Below are 21,419 nucleotides of genomic sequence, written 5' to 3' on the forward strand. Positions count from 1 at the left end.
TCCCTGCCAGATATGACTGGAACCAATGCAGTGAAGTAGATATTTCTGTATCCTACAGAGCAATACCTAATATTGTGTGTGGCATAAAATGGCTGCTCTTACAGAATACGTGAACATTTCAGATGTCAGATTCTACAAATGCATAGTGGTTAGGACAGTGTTTTGGTAATGTTTATTTTGTTAGTGAAATATAAAGGTTTATTATCAGATTTTTTTTGTCTTTTCACAGATTTTAAATAAATGTAGCAGTTCTAAACATAAACAGAAATTACATAAATTGTTTATGTTGAATGAGGCATTAGCAACTTTGTTACTAAATGCTCTTGGGTTACAGTTCAAAAGAAAATAAATTAATGTAAATCAGGTATTATTTGCTGAGTGGCTGTCAGCGGCGAACTGATAGTCAAAACTTTTCTTTTTAGTCTTTGCTTGTCTTAACTAGTTGTAGCTTTAGTCTCATTATTTGCTCAATCATCCAAGCAGAGGATTAATTACTTGAACAAAGTTTTTAACTGGTGGGGTTATGTAAGAAATTTTGAAATATGCTTATGTCACAAAAGTTTAGTATTGTTCAGGTCAGCTAACATACATATTTCTTCTTCATATTTGAGATCTGTGTACCAAATATGTAAGTTGAATAATTGTGATGATGTGTAACCATTTTAATGAGAATGATAAGGCAAACAGTAATGTAATTATGGAATTATATGGGTCGATAATTTAAGATTTTTCTGGCCTCTAGTTCTTAAGCATAAATAAGTGACAGTAGTAATATTGACAAAAATGGTGTCTCAAACTCTTTTACTCCTCAACATCTTTAAGGTGGAAAGAATGAGCTGCCAGGGAACTGTTTTAAAGGAAAAATAAAATTCTATCTAAATGTTACTAAGTTTCTGAGACAGAATGAACTTAATAAATAGGAAAATATATTTCCTTGTATGGCTAGAATATATTATGTTACATTGTATATTTCCTGCATTTTGTGAGTGTTATATGATACCCATCAGCAGTTCCAAGTAGTCCATACAATTGATCCGTCCTTAATATGAGTATACTCTGTATTATAAATGTATAACAGTCAAAGGTACAAATCTTCAAAGCTATGTTTCATATTTCATTAGTTCTTAAATAGTTTGGAAAATGAGAGGGCCTCATGAAATGTTATAAAATAATTTAATTGCTTTTAGACTGGGGAAAGTAAATTGAAGTGCACCTTAGAAAATGTCCAACTGCATCCCTTTCCAAGAGCACCAGCACATCTGCTGATTAAGTCTTCAGGACGTGTATAGCTGGGAAAGTCAGATTCTCTTCCAACAGGCAAGTCCCAGCAGCTGCTGCAGTTTATGGATGGTTTGTAGAGCCACAGGCACCTGGTTTGGCAGGTACCCAGTTTGCTCCCTGCTGAATCAGCAAGGGCTGTACTGAAGGCAAGAACTGGCACGTGTGGTTTCAGCTCCGCCCTTTCCTCTCAGGGAGTGAGGGCTCTGCACCACTTTGCTGTGCTGCAGCCTGCTCTCAGAGGGGTTGGTAGTACTCACACAGCTTTCTGCAACAGCAGTACCCACCAGCACTTCAGCTGTGCTAAAAAAGTGCTGGTTAAATGGGGTGGCTTAAAAAGTAGAAGTGTGGCGTGTTCTCTTCACAGAACAGGAAAGACTACTCCCTGCTCAGTATAGAGAGAGACAAAGAGTTATTTAGGGAGAAAACCGTTGAGGAGGAAGCTTTTTTTGCAGATATGGCCATATGCTTCCAACTCCTACAACATTCAACAATAGAATATTTTGACAGCAGAGTGGCTGCTGCTGTAAATCTCTGAATTATGGAGCAAAAGTGCCACCAATTTATGATGCATAACATGTTACTGCCATAAGCTCATGCAGCAGTTCAGAAGAGTGGAAAGTTTTCTGATGGATTAACCTTTGCACCAGAAGGTTCTATGCCAGATTCAGTATTAAATGTATTCTAGGCTGCTTTTGAATATACAGGCAATGTAAAAATCCCCAGGAAATAAAAAGAAGAAAAAAAAAAAAACCACAAAACAACATAAACCTGCCTATACTTTGCATCATCTGCTCTAGCTGATTTGACAGCTATGCTATCATTTATACCTATCTCAGTCTGACAAAATGAATGTTTCAGTAACTTTGAGGAACCAGTGCTGAGCCTTGGCAGTGATGCTCACAGAAACATGTTCTCAATGGTTTGTGAACCACCAACTTTATCCACTGATGTGAGAGGCTTGTTCATACTTGAGATAACTGCTGAGTTAGTCCTTCTGTGGGTGCAAAAGGTACTTATGCTCCCAGGCATACATTTTTAACTCTATCATTCTTCTTCTGCCCACTTACTGGGGTAAATTATGCCATTATTACTGCAAGGGGAATCCACACTGGTAAATTTGACATGGATTCACTAAAAGTGCGCTTTATGTTTCATTGTGGGTACTATTTAAACCCCATCTGTTAGAAAAGTGCAAATACTAAATACTTCTTCCTACATACATTCATGTAAAAGGGCATCCTTATAAGAACTACCACCCCTACTAGAGTGTTTCCAAACCTTCTGTGGCAATAGTTTATTTTGAAACTATGTCTCCACTTTAGTGGCATGAGATCATGATTGTAAACAAGAATTGTAAAAAATTAAACCAGTATTGTTTCCCATATTTAAGTGACAGATTGTGAACATCAGTAGAGAGCAGAATACTTGCGAGGAATTTTTGCTGTAATTGTGGTGAAGGGTGAGAGCTGAAATGTGTGTAAATTGTCTACCTATGTTGGTGTAGTGATGATGTTATTTGGAAAGGTGTGGAGAGTTCTTATGTTTATTTAAGTGACATTTGTGAAGATGCAGATTGTGTGATGAATGTGTATTTTAATGATTATGTTAATTTAATGAAAACAATAAAAGAAAAGATCTCACATTCTCAGCATTATGTAATTAGAAGTCAGATCCTTTAAGATATTCAGACAACTCATTCTTAGTGATTTCAGCGCTATGAAGACACCTGAATACTTTTGAAAATATGGATTTACTTCAAGAGGGTCAAAAGAAATTGTTGTAAATACTTGATTGCTGCACTTTTCAATAATCTGTTTGCTACAGTTTGTGATTAATCTATTTTGTATTATTACTCTTTATGTTGATTATATTTTCTTCTTTCCTGAGTTAGCTGCTGCACGAGTCCCTCTCTTTGCTAATCTATTATCTCTGTTAATCTCTGCTAATTGTTTTTAGGAAGGCAGATAAAATTGCCTTTTGCTTTGCAGTGTGCAAGGCAGTACAGCTTAAGGGCTGTACATTTACAATTCTGTGTACTTTGTTACTGCTTCATTTTGAGAGATGTTGAGTATGCCTATCACCCATTCAGCTGCTGGGAGAAGGAATGATCATTGTGGTAGTTAAGGGCTTATCTATCCCCTGGTCAGCAAGAGGGGAATTTAGGGGAGTCAGAGCTATCAGAAGTTCTCCTCAAATCTGCCTTCTGAAGGGGAATCTCTGGTAGTGCAAAAGTGGCAAAACTGGCGATAATATGAACCCAGTTTGAAATTTCAGCTGCCATGTAGGGCTAAAGTTGGGGTTGAGCGGAGTCTTAAGCAAAAGTTTAAGAAAGAAATACAGAACGTTCTGTCACTGGTACTGCTCCCTCCAAAGGCTGAGAAAAATCTGCAATAAACCTCTGGTTAGAAATGTAAAGCTGAACTTTAACTTCAAAAGTTGATCATGCACCAGCCTTGTAAATCCAGATATGCTGTTTTTCCTCTGTGCAGGTATCTAAGCCAGACTGTATCAGAAGAGGCGATGTTAGCAGCCAACCCTCAAAACAGGGAGAAACTAACCATACTAAAACAAGCTCTAGGTGCTCTGGGATTCAATAGCCTGGTAAGTTACATGATCTTGTGTTATTTGTGGCTAAAATAATCATATTAGTTGAAATCAGGCCATAAGTAACTCTCACAGATAACCTTCTGTGGGTAAAAGAAGCACCTTGCTGTCTTTTTTTCCCCTGTTAGTTAAGACATTGAAACAAATACAGCACTAGTTCACTCCGGGGAAATTACTGTAATCACTTTTAATTAGGCACAGAGCCAACAATGTAAATCTTTTTCATTCTTAAAGATTCACAAAACAGCTTCAAGGTATAATACTCTGAACTATTAAATTACATCGATAAAAAGAAGCAATCAAATCCCATATGACACCTCATAAAAGCCACGGAATTTTTTTCCTCTTCCTGATTATCTCCCCATCCTTTTTAATTTTATGACATACATATATGCTAGCAGCACCTGAAAAGAAGTAAATACCTACTTAGGAAAGAAAATTAGAGCCAGGTAACTTGAAAGAGCTGACTTAATTTCCCAAAAGCAACAAGAAGATAGGCCTGCTATTTGTCTTTAATTCTATGAAACTAATGAAGAAGATCATTTGGAAAATTAATCAAGAAGAGCTTCTAGGGGACAGAGGCGTGACAGAAATCAGAAGAAATAGAAGGATGAATATAAGAAGAAATAGAAGGATGAATATAAGAATTCATGTAAACTGCGCATCCCTTCAGGATACTACAGTGCTTAACAAACTCCCCATATTTCTTAAATATGTGTATGCTACCTAGCACTCTGTAGCTGGAACACTTCTGCAAGAGAAATACATAAGCAACAGTAGTTTTAGAAGGTAAGAACTTACTCCTGTACAATACAATTAGAAAGAAGGGGACAAAAGGTTAATGTAAATATAAGTTAAAACATCATCAAAAAGGACAGATGGGCAGCAGTTGTGATAAAAAAAGGATCAAGGGCTATCAGCAAAACTTTGTTAATCTGCTGAAGCTGTTATTTAGGTGGGAGATAGACTTCTGTGGTGGTAGTGTTACGCCATGGAGCTGTTTGGCATTCCCTAGTTAAAGCAATAAAAATTATGACCTTTCAATGTAATGAAGAGTAGAGTTTATTTTAATGAATGTTCATGAGGCCATGTACAAAATTGAATACATATGACTATATTTGACAATATTATTCCTTACTCTTAGTGGCTCAAGCTCTGTATAGTAGATTTCAATAGCAAAAGTTCAGACACTTCTGGATTAAGCCCAGTGTTCACAGTTTGGTGGATCTCTCTTGCTCTTTCATTAATGTTTCTGTTCTGTTGAGGAAAGGGTTCAGCCCATAAGTAAATAATTGAATGCTAAATAGATCATGATTTATAAGCTTGCAGTAACTGTCTGAGAATGCTTCATATATAGTATTGTTTTGAGTTGAGTACTTCATTCAGAATTCTTGAAAATAAGTTACCTCTCAGAAAAGTGTCAACATCTTGAAAGCTGCTCTGTTTTCAGGCAGCATTAGAATAATGTTTAGGGATCAAGAAATTTGTGAAACTCTCAAGTACTGCAAGCTGATCTCCTGTGTTGAATGTTAGAGCGCAATATGGAGATAAAACACATTCCTAAAATTTCTACCCCTTACTTCTGAGGTATAGGAAGAGGTTAGTATTTTTTTTGAGGCAAAAAATCCCCTGGCTGTTCCAGATACAGAAATTGTCTCAATGGAAATTCTCTATGGACAAGATAAGTTTTATTTCTTGCAGAAACAGTGCATCCATTAAAGATATATCAGTATTTTTATCATGTTGGTAAAAACTTTCTTAACCCAGTGGTTAATGTGACATCAAAACAAGGAAATAAAAAGTAATTTTGTTGGTTCATGTCCTAGCTAGGTTCCAGTTTGATTTAAAATTTCCTGTTAATAATTCACATGTGAATGCTTTTCAACTTATCAAATGCTGATGATACAAACTAACAGAATTTATATTTTTATAAAGCATTGCCTTTCACTGGTGTGTCCAACAGACCTTTTCTTTATCTTTAATTCTGAAAAAAAAATGTCTGCAGGAGGTGGAGAACCTGTTTGTGATTCTCTCAGCAATTCTGCATCTTGGAGACATTCGCTTTACATCCCTGACAGATGCTGAAACAGCGTTCGTGTCAGACCTGCAGCTGCTGGAGCAAGGTCAGTAGGACATGACCTTGGAGCATCGCCTGCTTGCTCCCACAGCAGGGAAGTTGCACTGTTCCACCGACAGATGGAAACACAATTCCAGGGAGACAAAAAAATTGACTTCTGAAAATTCATAACTGTGATAAGACAGTATCCAATTCACTTGAATGTTTTATAAATTACAGATTTTTATGGGATGAAATAAAGTGCCAGTCTTGCAAATTAGCTAATTAAATGTCATATTTAATGTTATCGTTTGCCAAAAGAAATTGTACAGTGCACTTTGTGCAGGCTTGTTTTGAAATGCTTTTCACTGCTTGTCAACAGCTGAACAATTTGCCTTGAATTGAATTCTTTACATTCAAAATCTACGTCTTAAAAGGGACTCTTGTTTCTCTGCTTTGAAGTTTGCCCTCTTGGTCACTAAGAGATCTCCCCCAAATGGCTTATGGATACAGCATGTCAATGAGTTGCATACCTTAACTCCAAAACCACAGAAAGTCTACCAAACCCTGGGGAAAGTCCTGAGTAGGTCTTTGAAGGGGAAAGAAAGCTGTAATGTAATGTATAGATACATTAATACTTCACAAAGCACTGATTATAGTAATCCAAATTTATGTGTTAGTTAATTTTGATTACTCATGTGACAGCACCCTTGTCTTTAATGTTTGGATTCATTCACTATTCAAAAAGAAATCTACAGAAGAAAATCTGTTGTAAAAAATGAAATATGCAGTATCGCATAAATCAGTCTTCACATTTTCTTTTCCTTTCAGTGGCAGGGATGCTGCAGGTTTCACCAGATGAGCTTGCTTCAGCCTTAACAACTGATGTTCAGTATTTTAAAGGTAATCTTCTCCAAGCTTACATTCTCATAGATCAGACCTGGTGGCATTTTGAGCCTTCTGATTTAAAAAATTTAAAAGCTGTCAATTTTTTTGTTTCTTATTTCTTCTGTGGTCCTGTAAATATTCCCTCTGAGGAATATGTAGGCTTATCTGCCATGCAGTAAATCAGACTGGGCCTCTAAATTAGAAATGCCTTTGTGATATGGAACAAAGCAGTTTCACACTGTGTTGCTGATGGGCTCCTAACTTGATTAATTTTACAAAAATGTGTAAAGATAACAGACTGGATATTAATATAGAATATTAGTAAGACCTATAATCAACAGGAGTGTCTTAGGGAAAAAATCTGAAAGTAATATTTTCAGTAAAATATTAGTTCTCTGTAGTACTCATACACATTTCTTTTGAACAAAGTATAAAGGCATGTATTTCCAAACTTAAAATCTTTTGAGTGTTGACAGTCTTCTCATCTTCCACTGGAGGCTTCAGAAAAAAAGCTAATACCATGTAAATGTTTGGCAAAGGAGAAGTAACTGTAGCTAAATTTACTGTAACTAAAATTACTTAAGGCGAAGTTTACAGCACACTTTCATCTCCATTTTTTGCTTTTTCTCTTAGGAGACACGATTGTTCGGAGGCACACTATAGAGATTGCAGATTTTTACCGGGATCTCTTGGCAAAATCTCTATATGGTCGTTTATTTAGCTTTTTAGTCAACACAATCAACTGCTACCTTCAAAATCAAGATGAGAGTGACAGGTAGGAGTACCATTGGAAACTATTAGGTGTTCCATTATCTGTTCAAATTCAGAACTGTAAAAGAAACATGAATCCTTTAAATGGTGGAATTTAACGCACACTGATAAAGTTTTAAAGAATTTTGTAATAGCATGACAGTGATGCTTGAATCTTTAAAGCACTGGCCATTCCTTCTAGCTGTTTCTACTGTAACATATTTGTTTTTATTTGTTTATTTATATAGGGTGCCATGGTACTTCATGTGGTAATCTAGACTGGTGGTTACAATTAATAGCCTTTTAGGACTTGACGATACAGAATGAGCTAAGTTTTTCAACATGCAAAATGCTGCTTGGTGCTTTTTTAATGCAGAACATATTTGTTCTTTCTCTCCAAAACAGTCACCTTAGAACAAGATATTAAAACCAGAATTTTATTCAAAAGCCTTCAAATGAATGTTTAAACCTAACTTATTTAAATGTTCTAAGAATGTTCTCTAGGTTGGCATCTTCTAAATTTGATGCAGTTGCTATCCAGCATGGCTTCTTGGAAAAATGAATGCTAATTAATGTGTATCAGTGGAGCAGTCAAGAAACAAATTAAAAGAGCAAAAAACTTGAAATCTCAGTGGAATCAAAGCAACAAATTAAGACAGTAGACCTAATTAGATGATCATAAGCATGTGACATAATCAAAGTTCAACAGCTCATATGCTTAGCTGAACTTTCTTATGAACATGAAATACAAGTGGCTTGGAATTAATGGTAAACGGTAATCTACTAATGGCAGATGCGGAACTTTCCTAAGTATGTTTTCTTTATATCATATCTCTGTGGCTGCATAGGACAAGGTACCCTCTTTTAGAATCTGAGGACTTCACAAGCTTATTTTTATTCCTATTCATAGACCAATTAATGACAAATCTCTTCTCTTCTATGTGTCTATCTAGGAGAAAAAGGTACCATGCCTGAGAAACAGCCTTCTACACCTAAAATCTGTCTGTCATTATATATACACCACCAGAGTGTCTCACTTCTGCTGAAGTAACATGGAATGATTTTACTTGTCTGTTTGTGACAGTAAGCTAGGGCAATTTTCCAGCCCATGGCCTAATTTGACATACTCTATATAATAAGGAAGGGCAGTAACATAAGGTCACAATTCTTGATTCCTGGGATTTATGGAACAGAGGCTTAGCTCAGTGCATGTCTGTGGCAGACAACAATCCAGCTTAGGCATTTCGAGTTACAGTGAGCTTTTTTGTAGTAATTATTAAGAAAGAAATTTAGAATTGATATATTAAAAATATTAAAATTATTTGAAATAATTTTTCAGTATGTAATTTTAAAATTTGATATCTTATATTCTTTCAGAATAGGGTGTTGTGTACTTCTGTTGTTAATATAAGCCTATAATTTTTAGAAATCATAGGATCTTCAAATAATAAAAGTCAAAACTGCTTGTATACTGTCTACCTTGTAGTCTCCTTTTAGTGCAATCACTAGGTAGAAGAGGTGACCTTTACCTTATGAAAATATTTCTCAGTGAAAGTATTTCTACCTGTGAGGTAACTTGAAGACTGTGTAACATTGTAAGTCCAGCTAAAGCAGGACAGCTGTTTATGTATCAGAAATGAGGAATTTGCAAGTCTCCTCTGGCTGCATATTATACCTATGCTTGAAAAGGGACAGTCCTTCATGTAGGTTGGTTATAGAAAGCTAACCAGCTCAGGATTAATTGTCAGTACTGTCAAGATGTACTAAATTTTATCAGGCCAAAATCAGCTTCATTCCTTTTCCAAACTTGAAGCTAAGTATCTTCTTTTAAGTGGAAATAAGGTTGATCATCCTTCACTGATATTTCAACCTTGGTTGAAGTAGCCCACATACAGACTTTTTTTTTTTTTTTTTTTTTTTTTTGGTCCAGCTCTAATCATATTGTTTAAACTGGAGGAGTAAATCAAGGCATAGAATAGTTCTAGCTGCAAGTTGGGTTACTGCAATAAATTTGTGATTAGTGGGTCAGATTTACTTCAAATACATCGGAGCAGCTATCAGTTAGCAGCATTATATCTCCAGTTTGGTGCAGTTTTAATAAACCTCCGCTGAAAGATCCACCAAAAACATTGACTTATGTGACTACATAAGTCTGATACATTCCAGGCCACACTTTATTCCCCAGCTGGAAACTGACAGAATTACTACTTATCAGATGGGATGAAGCCTTCATCAGAAACCTGCAATAAGATTTCTAACTCAGTTCTCCTGTTCCGTTGTGAGGCAGCTTAGCTGTACTTCCATCACACCAGTAAGAATTTATGAAGCAATAAAATTAGATTTCTTGGCTTAGTAACTCTAAAAGAAGCATTTTTTTCTTGGCATTTTTGAGGAAGCTGGTTATCCATGTTTAACTTTTATTGCGGAAATACTTGATTTTGATCTTTAATGATTGATTTATATTTATTAAGAAAAAGATTGTGACAGGTTTTAGGCAAAATAAAAGGAATTGTTATAATTAGATCTAAATTAATTACTTTGAAATACTATTCAATAGGTATAAAGCAAGAATTTTAATGATGGTGTTAAGTAAGATAATGCACCTTTAGAAAGGTTGTTTCCTTCCATAAAAACTTATAATTTTGTCTAGTTTTAACTAAATTATAATGCTACCTGCTAGTTTAGACTGGTTGCAAGATCTGAAATTTATTTTATTCATTCTGAGAGTAGTTTTAAAAAATGGACTGTGGAGAAATTATTTTGCCATAATTGGCCCCTAGAGTGGAATTAGAAGAAAGCTAATAACTTTTCTCACAGGTGCTTATAATTATTTTTTTAATTACTGATATTTTTCTTCACTCATCTATATAATGATTTCCAATTCTACTGATGTTATTATTATCAAAATAGTCTTGGTGAATTTCTTCCTAAAACTCTTAACTCTTCAAAGTTTACTCTGTTTTACTTCCATTCAGATATATATGCTGATCAGTTTTGTAGATTCATGGTTGCCTTAATGTGGCATTTTGATGTAATTGATTGCACGTTAGCAAAGTTGGATATGGTGATGCAAATGAGCAATGAAATTACTTAAGGTAATGTTTTAACAATTCCTGACTCATTCTGCAAGAGGGCTTTTTCTTCATGGAGATTCAAGAATGTCTGTAAATTCTTGTGAAGTATTGTTTTTCATTTTTCTTGGAAAACAAGCTAATTAGATATATGTCCCTGAGAAAATCTTGATACTGTGTTCCTTGCCTGCTAGTAAGTTTAAGGCATGTTGTTTTATCAGCTAGTTAGAAAAGATTTTCTCTATTTGTAGATAAAACCTGATAAAAAGCTGATAAACATTTTTTAGATAAAGTCTGGCTGAACAGCAGGTCCCAGAGGGCCTGGGTCTAGCTGGAGACCTCTCTCTAGCAGTCACCCTCAGGGTCCATTACTGGGCCTAGTATTGTTTACCTTATTCATACATGACCTGGATGATGGGATAGATGTCTCCTCAGCAGATTTACTGAGGGCACAAAGCTGAGAGGAGTGGCTGATACCCCAGAGTGCTGTGCAGCCCTTCAGAAAGGCCTCGACAGGGTGGAGAGATGGGCAGGGAAGAACTGTGTGAAATTCAGCAAAGGCAGGGTTCTGCACCTGGGGAAGAACAACCCTCTGTGCCAGGACAGGCTGGGGGCTGACCTGCTGGAAAGCAGCTCTGGGGAGAAGGACCTGTCCTGGTGGACAACCATCTGTCCATGAGCCAGCAGTGTCCTTGTGGCCAGGTGGGCTGATGGTGTCCAGGGGTGCATTAAGAAGAGCATTGGTTGAAGGTCAAGGGAGGTGATTCTGCCCCTCTGCTCAGCTCTTGTGAGGCCACATCAGGAGTGCTCTGGGTTCCTCAGGAGAAGAGAGACATGGACCTCCTGGAACAGGTCCAGTGGAGGGCTACAGAGAGGATTCAGAGTCTGGAGCATCTCATCTCTTTTATAAGGAAAGGCTGAGAAAGCTGGGCCTGTTTAGTCTTGGGAAGAGACAACTGAGAGGGGAACTTCATCTCAGTCTATAAAATCTAAAGGGATGGTGTCAAGAGGGTGGAGCCAGGCGCTGCTCAGTAGTGCCAAGCAATATTGCGAGAGGCAATGGGCAGAACCTGATGCACAGGAAGTTCCACCTGAACGTGAGGAACAACTTTTTTACTGTATGGCCGACCATGCACTGCAACAGGCTGCCCAGAGATGCTGTGGAATCTCCTTCACTGGAGATATTGAAAAGCTATCTGCATGGAGTTCTGTGCCATGTGCTCTGGGATGACTCTGCTTGAGCAGGAAGGTTGGACCAGATGAGCCACTGTGGTCACTTTGAGCCTGAGCCATTCTGAGATTCTTATGTGGCAGCATTACAGACAAACAAAGAAAGCTGGCATTCAGTCATGCTTTCTGTCTGTACCACCAGGTCAGCCATAGATTTCTGTTGCACATAGAGCATACAGATTATTTCTAAAGAGGTAGTTTCTTAAAGCTTTTATATTCTGACTGTATATTCATACCCATCAAAATTCAAATATTACCAAAGAGTAGCAGTAGGAACACTTATTTGGGCAAAGAAAGGCCCTCAGATATGTCATTTACAAAATTCTTAGTATATTATCTGATTTATAGAACAAGATATTCTGGAATAGAAACCTCCCTAATTTCAGAAGAAAAATCAGAAAATAAACCCTAAAACATTTATTTATCTATTAATGAACTCAGTAGAAGGGTGTAGGGAGTGCAGGAATGAGGGAAAGGAACTTCCTGTTCAGAGCCTGAACCCACAGCATGAGAATTGTTTCTATATGTGGAGGTAAAGTCTTTAAAACAGGCAAACTACAAAACATCTCATATAATTTGGTGCATAATATCATAATTTGAAATCTGCTTAATTCTGGATAATTTCCAGTGTTTCATTTAACTAGATAATGCAATTTTTTAAAGCACAGAACAAATTTCACTTGAAAGAGCTGAGGAAGAGTATGTTCTACTAATGAAAGATCTATAGATCTTGAGTCCACTGGCAAATATACTTCTTCTTTCTTGCCATAACTGTCAAGCCACTCAAAAAATGTCTGTCAGATATGGAGCCAGTGTTACCTTCTGTTGTGTCCAGCCACCATTTCTATATGCACCACTCACACCTGGGTAAGTTAATATTAAAAGAAAAATTGCAGTTATGGAGCAAGATACCTGAGAGACATGGCAATGACGCCAAATCTCACCAAAAGTTTCAGACTATTGAAAAGTCTCCCTCAAACATTTCAGAAACTAATTTTGTTTGATAATTGTTTGAGATGAAGAATAACATACCCAACTGGAAGTATTCAGCCTATTCCCTTCAAGAACTGTGTTTGTGACAACAGGTATAATCTGTTCCCCTGGGAAAACTGAGGACTTTTTAATTAGGATTCTGAAGAACCTCATTTGAAGGCTAGGCTATATACTTAATCTAATCAGAGAAATATTTCCTCATTAATCAGTATCACTTCCAGTATATCCAGATCAGACCTAAGCCTTCCCCGTTACTGGCAGCAGTTGGAGGAAAAGCAAGAACTGTTGTATCTTAGGCAGATGAAAAGGTGCATTAGATCACCCTCCCCCAACAGATTCATCTCACTGCTCTTTGCTGGCAGATTGCAAAAGATAAAAAAGGAATTAACTCTATGGATTTTGGAGCTAAGAACCATCTGCAATAAAATAAAAGTAAACAAAAAACATTCTGTAGGTTTGTCTGAAGCACTGGGTCAGATGTATCGTAAAGGGAGTTCTGTTCACCTTGCAAGGAATGGCAAATGGTTTCAGAGCATCTCTTGATGAATGGCAAGATGTCTGCCAAGGTGGTGGATTAGGATATCTTCTGTATGTGTATTGTTTTTAGGAGTTGCCAGGAATATTTATGTAGTTTCTTTATAATACAATTTTTAAGTGTACAAAATTAAAAAGGTATTTCTAGCCTATAAGGATATCTTTACAGAGATGTTCTGAGGAAAAAAGGCAAAGCTGGAGACATAAAATACTGTAACCTGAAATGCTGTTTTGTGTATCAGAAAACCAAAATTACTTATAGTGAACATCCATGCTTTTTTAAAAGTATTTATACCTGTGTGCTGTTATAAGAGATAAAAATAGTTCTTCAAACATCAGCAAATTATTTTTTTCTACTTTATATTCTGGGAAATATTTTCAAACTTGAAATCAAAGTCTCAGTCCCCGTTAAAACCACTGTTCTTTTAGTTATACATATTAAATATCTGAAATACAATGAAGAAATGTGTCAGTGATAATTAGTAATCATAAAATAAGAAAATAAAGAAATCTTTCAGGAAAAAAAAAAGTGCCTTTTTCTAATATTTGTTCTTTTAGACCCTGGTGACATGTCCTTTCATTTGTTAACATGGAATCATTCATGCTTTATTTTGCCTTGGGAATCTCTGCTATGATTATTTAAGGAAAGTAATTTTGCTGGAATGGATATGATTGACAGCTAGCCAGTAAAAAGATATATGGACCCTCCTTCTGGCAAGAAAAGTGATATGGAAAAGAGAAAGACAAGAAGAAAGATTAAAAGAACAAAGTAATTTGCAATCACATATAAAGCAATGCTTTTAATTTGGATATTGTGTTGTCAGTTGTTATTTAGTTTTCAAAATCTGAACAATAATTTAATGCAGAAAATTACTGTCTTGGTTGGAGAGATTTGGCACATAAATAGCACAATGAAATAGTAAAATGTCACTGTTGTAGAGGATACAGAGCCTAGTGCTGTTATACTTGCCCTGTAGGCAAGATATTAATTATGTAAAACCTCCAGCTCTTTTAATGTGGTGTGCACATCTCCTAATAATACTAGACCAAAATTATCAAGAGGAGTGCATAAAAACACTGAGACTTCATGTTTTTCTGTAAAAAAAATACATCTCCATTATATTTGCAAGCCAATATATTTGTCACAAATATCACAGTTTTGATAAGGAATGCATTCAGGCTTTTACCCAGAGTTTTGGAAGCTGGGATCAGGGTCCTGTTTTCCTGACTTTTAATAATTCATTAAGTCAGTTTGTATTGGTCTTTGCCTAATGCAAATGTTTATATATTCCTTGAGGGAAAGTAAGGGAGACTAATTTGACAAAATAACAGTCACAGAATCAACAGGGATGTAAAAAATCCAGTCTCAAATTATTAATTGAATCAGTCAGAGAAGTTATAAGCTGTTTTGTCTGTATTAAGTAGTTTTCAAAAATTGTGAAATATAATGCAATATTTCAGCTGTTGTACAATGCTACACAGCACTTCATGTTTTGCCTTCCTATAAGGAAGGCTACATACAACTGGGGAAAAAATAAAGAAAATGAAAAAAAAAAAAAGAGTGAAAACCTATAAAGTGTTCTGAAATTTCAAGCTTCTCCTTTTTTCGCCAAAACAAATTTAAATAACATAATTATTCTGGATTTTCAATATTCATTTCTCTGAGGTAGTTTGTTTTTAAAAATTTAATTTTTCTTTCTTAAAATTGACAGATTTCATTGAAAAGCAGTTCTGACAAGGAATGTACACTCCCTGTCTCTAATCAGGAGCAGTTGTGAATGAGGCTTACATTTTAAAACCCAATTTAAATTGCATTCATTGCTAGAGATGGACGTGGTGATACAGCTTTATGATTTTTCTTGTAGAAATTCCCTTGGAGGCTAATCGACCTTGCGATAACCTCCCCTGGCCAACAATGCCATTCTGGACTAGATTTATTATGTTACAATCTATGTCTGACATTTATACACACAGCTAGTCCTGTGGCAATCAGGAGTGCATTGAACTAGTGTGCTTTTGAAATGAAGACAAACTTCTTGGTCATGATTTCTGATAAAGTCTCTGCTTGCCCCCGAGGATTGTTTTTCCCAGCTTGTTTTATAGTATGCATTTTTTTCAAATGATTTTACTTCATTAGTTTGCTATACAGGAATTTATTTTGAGGGCTGGATCCTCATCTAATGGCATGATAGAAGGTTACAATGACTGCAATGGAACCATATTCATGTACTTCAACAGTGGTTCACCTTTTTCTCCTTTACATCTATAGCCTAGTACTCACAGAGCTTTAGACATAGAGGAAACTTGGATTATGGAGAAAAAAATATGGAAGGATCTCAGAACAAGCAGTCTGCAATATTATTGTTGCAAAGCAGGCAACAGAATATCCCAAAATATTCATTTTGCTCACTGCAGTGAATTTAGTTTCTTCTCTGATCAGGCTTACAATGACTCAGTCCCAAGTACAGAATAGTAACACCTCTGTCCTTTTCCCAGTTCTTCTGTCCAAATCCTAGGTGACTGCTCTACCCTGATCCTTCCACTCCTTGCACTTGGCCACAATAAAATCCCTTCCCTGAATGCATGCAGTGACACACAACAAATTAGATGCAACATCAGGAACTACTCATTTATACAGAGAAGGAACATCTGCCTTCTTCAGGCCTGACCTCTGACTTTCTTTCCCCTGGGATATATAACCTCTTGGGCAGCCTGAGCCCAGAAATTCTACTTGATACTGACACAGAAAGGACTTGTGCTTAACAGGTTTCCCTTGAAGTTCATTCTGTAGAAACAATTCTGGCTGCCAAAGAAATATAAACAGGAAAGAATAACTGAGTGCAGCCAGGCATTTTTGAAACATCCCCAAAATGGTTGTCTGCGATGTCAGAAAATGGGTACCTATATCCTTAGAAACTGGACTTTAGGAGGTTCGGATTTTTTTCTTCTCTTATAAATTTAGTTTTTAGCATAGCTGCTAAAGCAATCTTGAATCCTGTTTTTTTTATTTCTGTTCAGTATGTTCAGGTTGTTAGTAGAATTTTGATTCTATTCTGTACTTGGTCTGCTTGTGTATTTCATCCATGTTTTTGAAATACAGCCTGCTTTTGTCCTAGAACAGAAATACTTCTGTCAGAAGCAACAGATGTATTATTCACTTGCTTGAATTCTTATTATATGTAATATCTTTTTTTTTTTTTCCCCAGTGACCAGGTGTTTGAAATTGGAGTATTAGATATTTTTGGATTTGAAGAATTTCAAAAGAATACTTTTGAACAGGCAAGTGTCGATGCTTTGCTGATTTTAATGTACCTGTTGTTATTTCTCTAATTAACCAGTTTTGGTCAGAATATAATTGTACATGAAAGTGAAAATTTTCTCTTAAAATATTTTTCCCATTATACCTATATGTGTATGCACTATATGCTGGGTTTTGTAGAGTTGTTGAAAATTTTAAAATAATATAGTAAATATCTATCATGGATTTGAAAAGGGGTAGTATTAGCACTTAAAGACAATCTGAGGGAAATACTGTTGTTTATTTTCATTCTTGTGGTATTTATACTTTAGCTAGATCAATGAGGAGAAGGACAATATACTGAACTGGAAGAAAGATCAAAAGGTCTTCAGATGCCTTGGAGAAAAAATAAAATTAAAATGCTGCATTATGCTAAGTGCCATTACTAGCCATTACCTAATGATTTAAAATCCTTTTAAATATCAAACTTTCTTTATAATGTTCACCTACCTTCAGCATTAATTACTGAACGCTAGAGCTCTTTGAAATTACTTATTTCAGAAAGCATTAGTGACTCTATACAACACACTCAAAGAGGTGTTTAAGTTTTTGTTCAGTTATTCATTCATTCTGTGATGCAGAGGAAGAAAATCAAAGCATGGAACAAAAAATCAAAGCAGAGAAAAGAATCGGGAAGGCATCATCAGCAACATTGTTATTGTTTGAAATTGGGATTTGCCCCTTTGTCCCAGTCAGTCCATTGTTTTATGTGTCAGCTTGCTCTTTGTGGTGAAACAGAAGTCATAGAGCCACATCAGTTCAGCTTCTACATGTTTACATTGCTACCCAATTTCCAAATGTTTGAAAGCACATGACAGGTTTACCTGTACATCAAAGCAGTATGTAAGAAGGCCATAAAATAAATTCCAGTTTCCCTTTCACAAAATTCTTTTTGCTGTTACAGTTCTACCTTGCTTGAACACTTGCTGGATTAAGGACTCTTCCTGTGTACCAATATTCCTAGTCATTTACTCGTTGTGAATGCCACCTTCAGGAGAAAATATAAAGTGAAAAATTAAAAATATTTTAACAGATGGACTATATGAAATAAAAAAAAATCCATAAGCCTCCTGATTAATAATTATGAAGTATTCTATGCAATTTAAATGCTTGTTAAAAGAGAGAGTTCATCTTGGGACTTATTGGTTATTTTCCTTTGACCCTGTTCTGCATTGGTTTTTTGTCATGAATCTCATAAAAGATTCTGCAATTGATATCATGAAATACCATTAATTCAATTTTCTGGGGTAAGTAATTTTCTGCTTAATAACTGCAAAGGATACTTGAAGAGAAAATACAAGATCTAAGAAAAATTAGTAAAAAGGAATTAATTTTATTATTTCTGTGTAGCAAACATGATAATATCAAAGTCATAATTGCATTTCTATTTCATTTTTTCTAAATAAATATACTTCAAGAGACACTTACTGTCCCTCCACCTGGACTGAATGCATTTTATTGAATAATATGAATTAATAATCTGAGTCATTGTCTCAGAACTGCATTTAACTGCATTCCTGAAAAGACAAAGCAGAAGTGAGAGGTTTTTTATATGAACTCTATAATGCAGTTAACATACCTGATTCCTGAAGTGGTGGGTTCTAGTATCAGTGAAGAGAAACATTTTGTATCTCCATGTGGTACATACTAATCATGCAGACTTACCCCAAACAGCCTGAACTTCAAAGCTGGAGCTCTCTAGCAATCTAGTCTAGCTCAGAGTTTTGCCTGGGCTCATTAACCCTTACAATAAGCAGCCTTGTTAGCCCAGATAGGGTCCTCGTGCAAAACATTGCATCATGTCTGCAAACATGCCCAGTGTCAAGGCCTGTGATTGCAGAATGTTAGCATTAAATGCTACAACCAGACAGTAGTGGAGCCATAAAAATTATTTTTTAATCACATTTAGATTAGCACATTCTAAAATGTCATTAGAACAGTAATTTTAGGGATTTTTTTTTCATATTAGTGTATGATAAGGCATTCTTTGTGATATCCATTTTCCTGGTTTCTTGGAAAAAATTATGACTGTTTTCAATAAAAATTAGAACCTCCTGATTGCCCAAAACTGGGGACATTCAAAGTAGCTGTGGGAATCTTTCTAACGCTTTATATCAGGCTGGTAGATAGACAGTTTGATATCATAATTAAGAGAGTAATAAGATAGTAAATCACATGTCAGTTTTAATAAGCTGTGCTTGAAGATGGTTCCGGCAAACAGAGATGGATAAACTGGGTAGAATAACTTGTTTACTTCAGTGTATGTTTTGGAATGACAAGGCATTAGAGTATTGAAATATCAAAGTCAAATAAAGATTTGGTCTAGGAACAACTCATGAGCAATGTAAAGGAAGACAGCTGTCAGAGGACTAGAAAAGTAAGATGAATTATGCCTACACCAAGAATCTGATAAATTCTGCAGGCAAAACTATGTGGATGACAGCTTGTAGAGAGAAAACTTTTATAGGCCATTGTAAACAAGAAGGCATTAGAAGTTAAAAAACATTATTAATTGTTTCCCTTGAACTGGGTGAGTGTTGGTAAAACTATTGTATAGAACATGTGTGATATAAGATCAAAAATGGGACACAAAATTCTAAAATAAAAGTAAATAAGGGTGTGGAATAAGCAATAGTGAGGGGAGTTTTGATTTTTGGAGTGAAATTTAAAAGCTGAAAGGCAGGGAACACTTTTTAGAAGGCACAATCTGAAAGAGTCATGGCTCAATAAAGACTGAAAGCTTCTCAATCACCAGGACTCAGTGAATTACTGCTTTTACTGCTCATCAGCTGAACTATGGTAAATGACTACAGTACACTTTTAGCTCACCCTAATAACAATTTACAATCACTTCCTAGCAGTGATCATTAGCTTGGGAACAGCATTTTCCTGGAGCAGCTGCATACCTGCTGTGCCAGAAGAGCTTTGTATACAACCACACTGGATCATGGTCAGAAGTGAGCACAATTTCTCTTTCCTGTTCTGTAGGGAAATGGCCTTCATTCTGTGGTCATTTCAGGAATTATGAGTGCTATGCCAAAAATACCAATGACAGTTTCCAGTGTTAATTCAATGTTTTCTCAAGCTTCCCTCTTTGAGAGGAACTCTATTTGTTTACAGTTTATTCTGCACCCCTCTAAAACTAGAAGATGTCTGCTTCTCTTCTAGTAAAACTTAAAACTAGGTGAGATCTTATTCATGGGTCCTTCACAGCACAACTCCAAATAGTACAGTCAATGAATGCTACAACCTTCATACCTATGATAGTATATTTTTGACCACAAACTCATGACCAATGAATAGAAGAAGCAATAAGCAGGATGGATAGTTGCCTGTACCAATTTCCCCCAGCTGTATCTAAGAAAACTGTATTACAGAAGAAGAACCAGACATTAGAGGAGAAAGAGTAGCTTTTCTTCGCCCTGCAGAAAGTCAGGTCTTTCTACAGAAATGGAAGTCTGTAGTTGTAGATTGATCATAAAGAACAATAATGCAATAAAGTTAAATGGACATGCTAGTAGTCTTTGCTGTCTGATATAGAATTCAAATGAGAAACTGAAGAAAGTATTTAGCTCTTGCTAAATTACGTGTTTAGCTCTTGCATGGTGTAGGCCTCTCAAATTTTGCGGTAGAACGTATCTACGCATTATTCTTTTTATAGGAAGTATAAGGGATTTATCTAAATTAGTGCTGCAGGTCACTGGAGCAGTCAAGTGTCTCTTGACTCCCATTCAACTCCAAACCCGTTAAAGTACATGCATATTAACTGTGTGATGCCCTATAGCTCTGGGAGAGGCACAGCTTCCATGGCAGCTCTGTGCAGCACATCTCCTACAACAGGAGCCAGCTGGCTCTGAGAGCAGAGAGCATTGCCTGACCCACACAGGACTCTACTTCAGTCACTATGGTGAAGCAGAAGAGGTCATAGAACCTAGCTGTATTGGAATTTTCACCTATGTTTATTATTAGGTGTGGTAGGTTTAAACTTCTCAGCATGGTATTTCTATGGTTAACTCTGCTGACCCTACGTTTTTGTCACATAATATTTCCTAGCCAAAGCAATCTTAACAGATTATTTTACATTCAATTGCATTGTCTCAGCCATTAGACCGCTTCTAGCTGTCTAAATGTAAGGTCATGTTGTCTATTTTGAAGGTGGATGGATATGAATAGACAAAACCTACATGATGTAACTTTTCTACAGTCATTGTTTCCGCAGTGATAGCAGATGGGAGGTCACACACAGGTTTTTACATTTGGACAGTCTGAAAGAGCATTTAAAAATTTTGTTTTATGCAGAAGAAATCAACCTTCTTTGGTTTTGCCTATGCAGAGCATAGATGGAGGTTACTGTGTGCATCTTTGGAATAGGCAGCTACTGGTGCAAACTGAGCTCTATTACCATGTAGGGACTTGATGCAGAACCTTCCACTGCAGCTGTCAGTGCTGGAGTATTCCCTATTCCCTATAGGATGATGGAAAGTGCTTATTACATTAATTCAGTTTTTAACTAGGAAATATGACATGGTATTTTTAAGTCAGAGTTTTGCTAGCCTCCATACACAGAAAGGTTTTCACAACCTCATTGTGGAGCAGCAAGGACTAGGTGATCCTTGGCACCAGGGAGCCAGGCAAAAGGAAGTGCCAGAGAATGGCTATGCCCTCCCTGCTGGGCAGCATCCCTGGAGCATGGTGGACAGAGCTAGGGCTGGTA

The 21,419-nt window shown here is 36.3% G+C and overlaps 1 protein-coding gene and 1 long non-coding RNA gene across 9 annotated transcripts in view; one reads left to right on the forward strand and one right to left on the reverse strand.

The window, feature by feature from the left end:
* Positions 1–21,419, forward strand: part of MYO16 (myosin XVI) — a 366,678-nt gene that overhangs the window by 234,342 nt on the left and 110,917 nt on the right. For all 8 annotated transcript variants that reach the window (XM_068180129.1, XM_068180127.1, XM_068180124.1 and 5 more), the window contains 5 exons: positions 3,771–3,882; positions 5,891–6,008; positions 6,773–6,844; positions 7,463–7,604; positions 16,614–16,686. In XM_068180129.1, coding sequence (XP_068036230.1) covers positions 3,771–3,882; positions 5,891–6,008; positions 6,773–6,844; positions 7,463–7,604; positions 16,614–16,686 — 517 coding nt within the window. The remainder of the gene's footprint in view (positions 1–3,770; positions 3,883–5,890; positions 6,009–6,772; positions 6,845–7,462; positions 7,605–16,613; positions 16,687–21,419) is intronic.
* On the reverse strand, positions 17,246–20,623 carry LOC137468409 (uncharacterized). Its single transcript, XR_010995919.1, has 3 exons — positions 20,449–20,623; positions 17,522–17,693; positions 17,246–17,421 (listed from the first exon to the last, which is right to left on the reverse strand). It is a non-coding gene; the product is annotated as an uncharacterized lncRNA (long non-coding RNA).

Source organism: Anomalospiza imberbis, chromosome 2, assembly GCF_031753505.1.
Source record: "Anomalospiza imberbis isolate Cuckoo-Finch-1a 21T00152 chromosome 2, ASM3175350v1, whole genome shotgun sequence".
Taxonomy (NCBI): Eukaryota; Metazoa; Chordata; class Aves; order Passeriformes; family Viduidae; genus Anomalospiza; species Anomalospiza imberbis.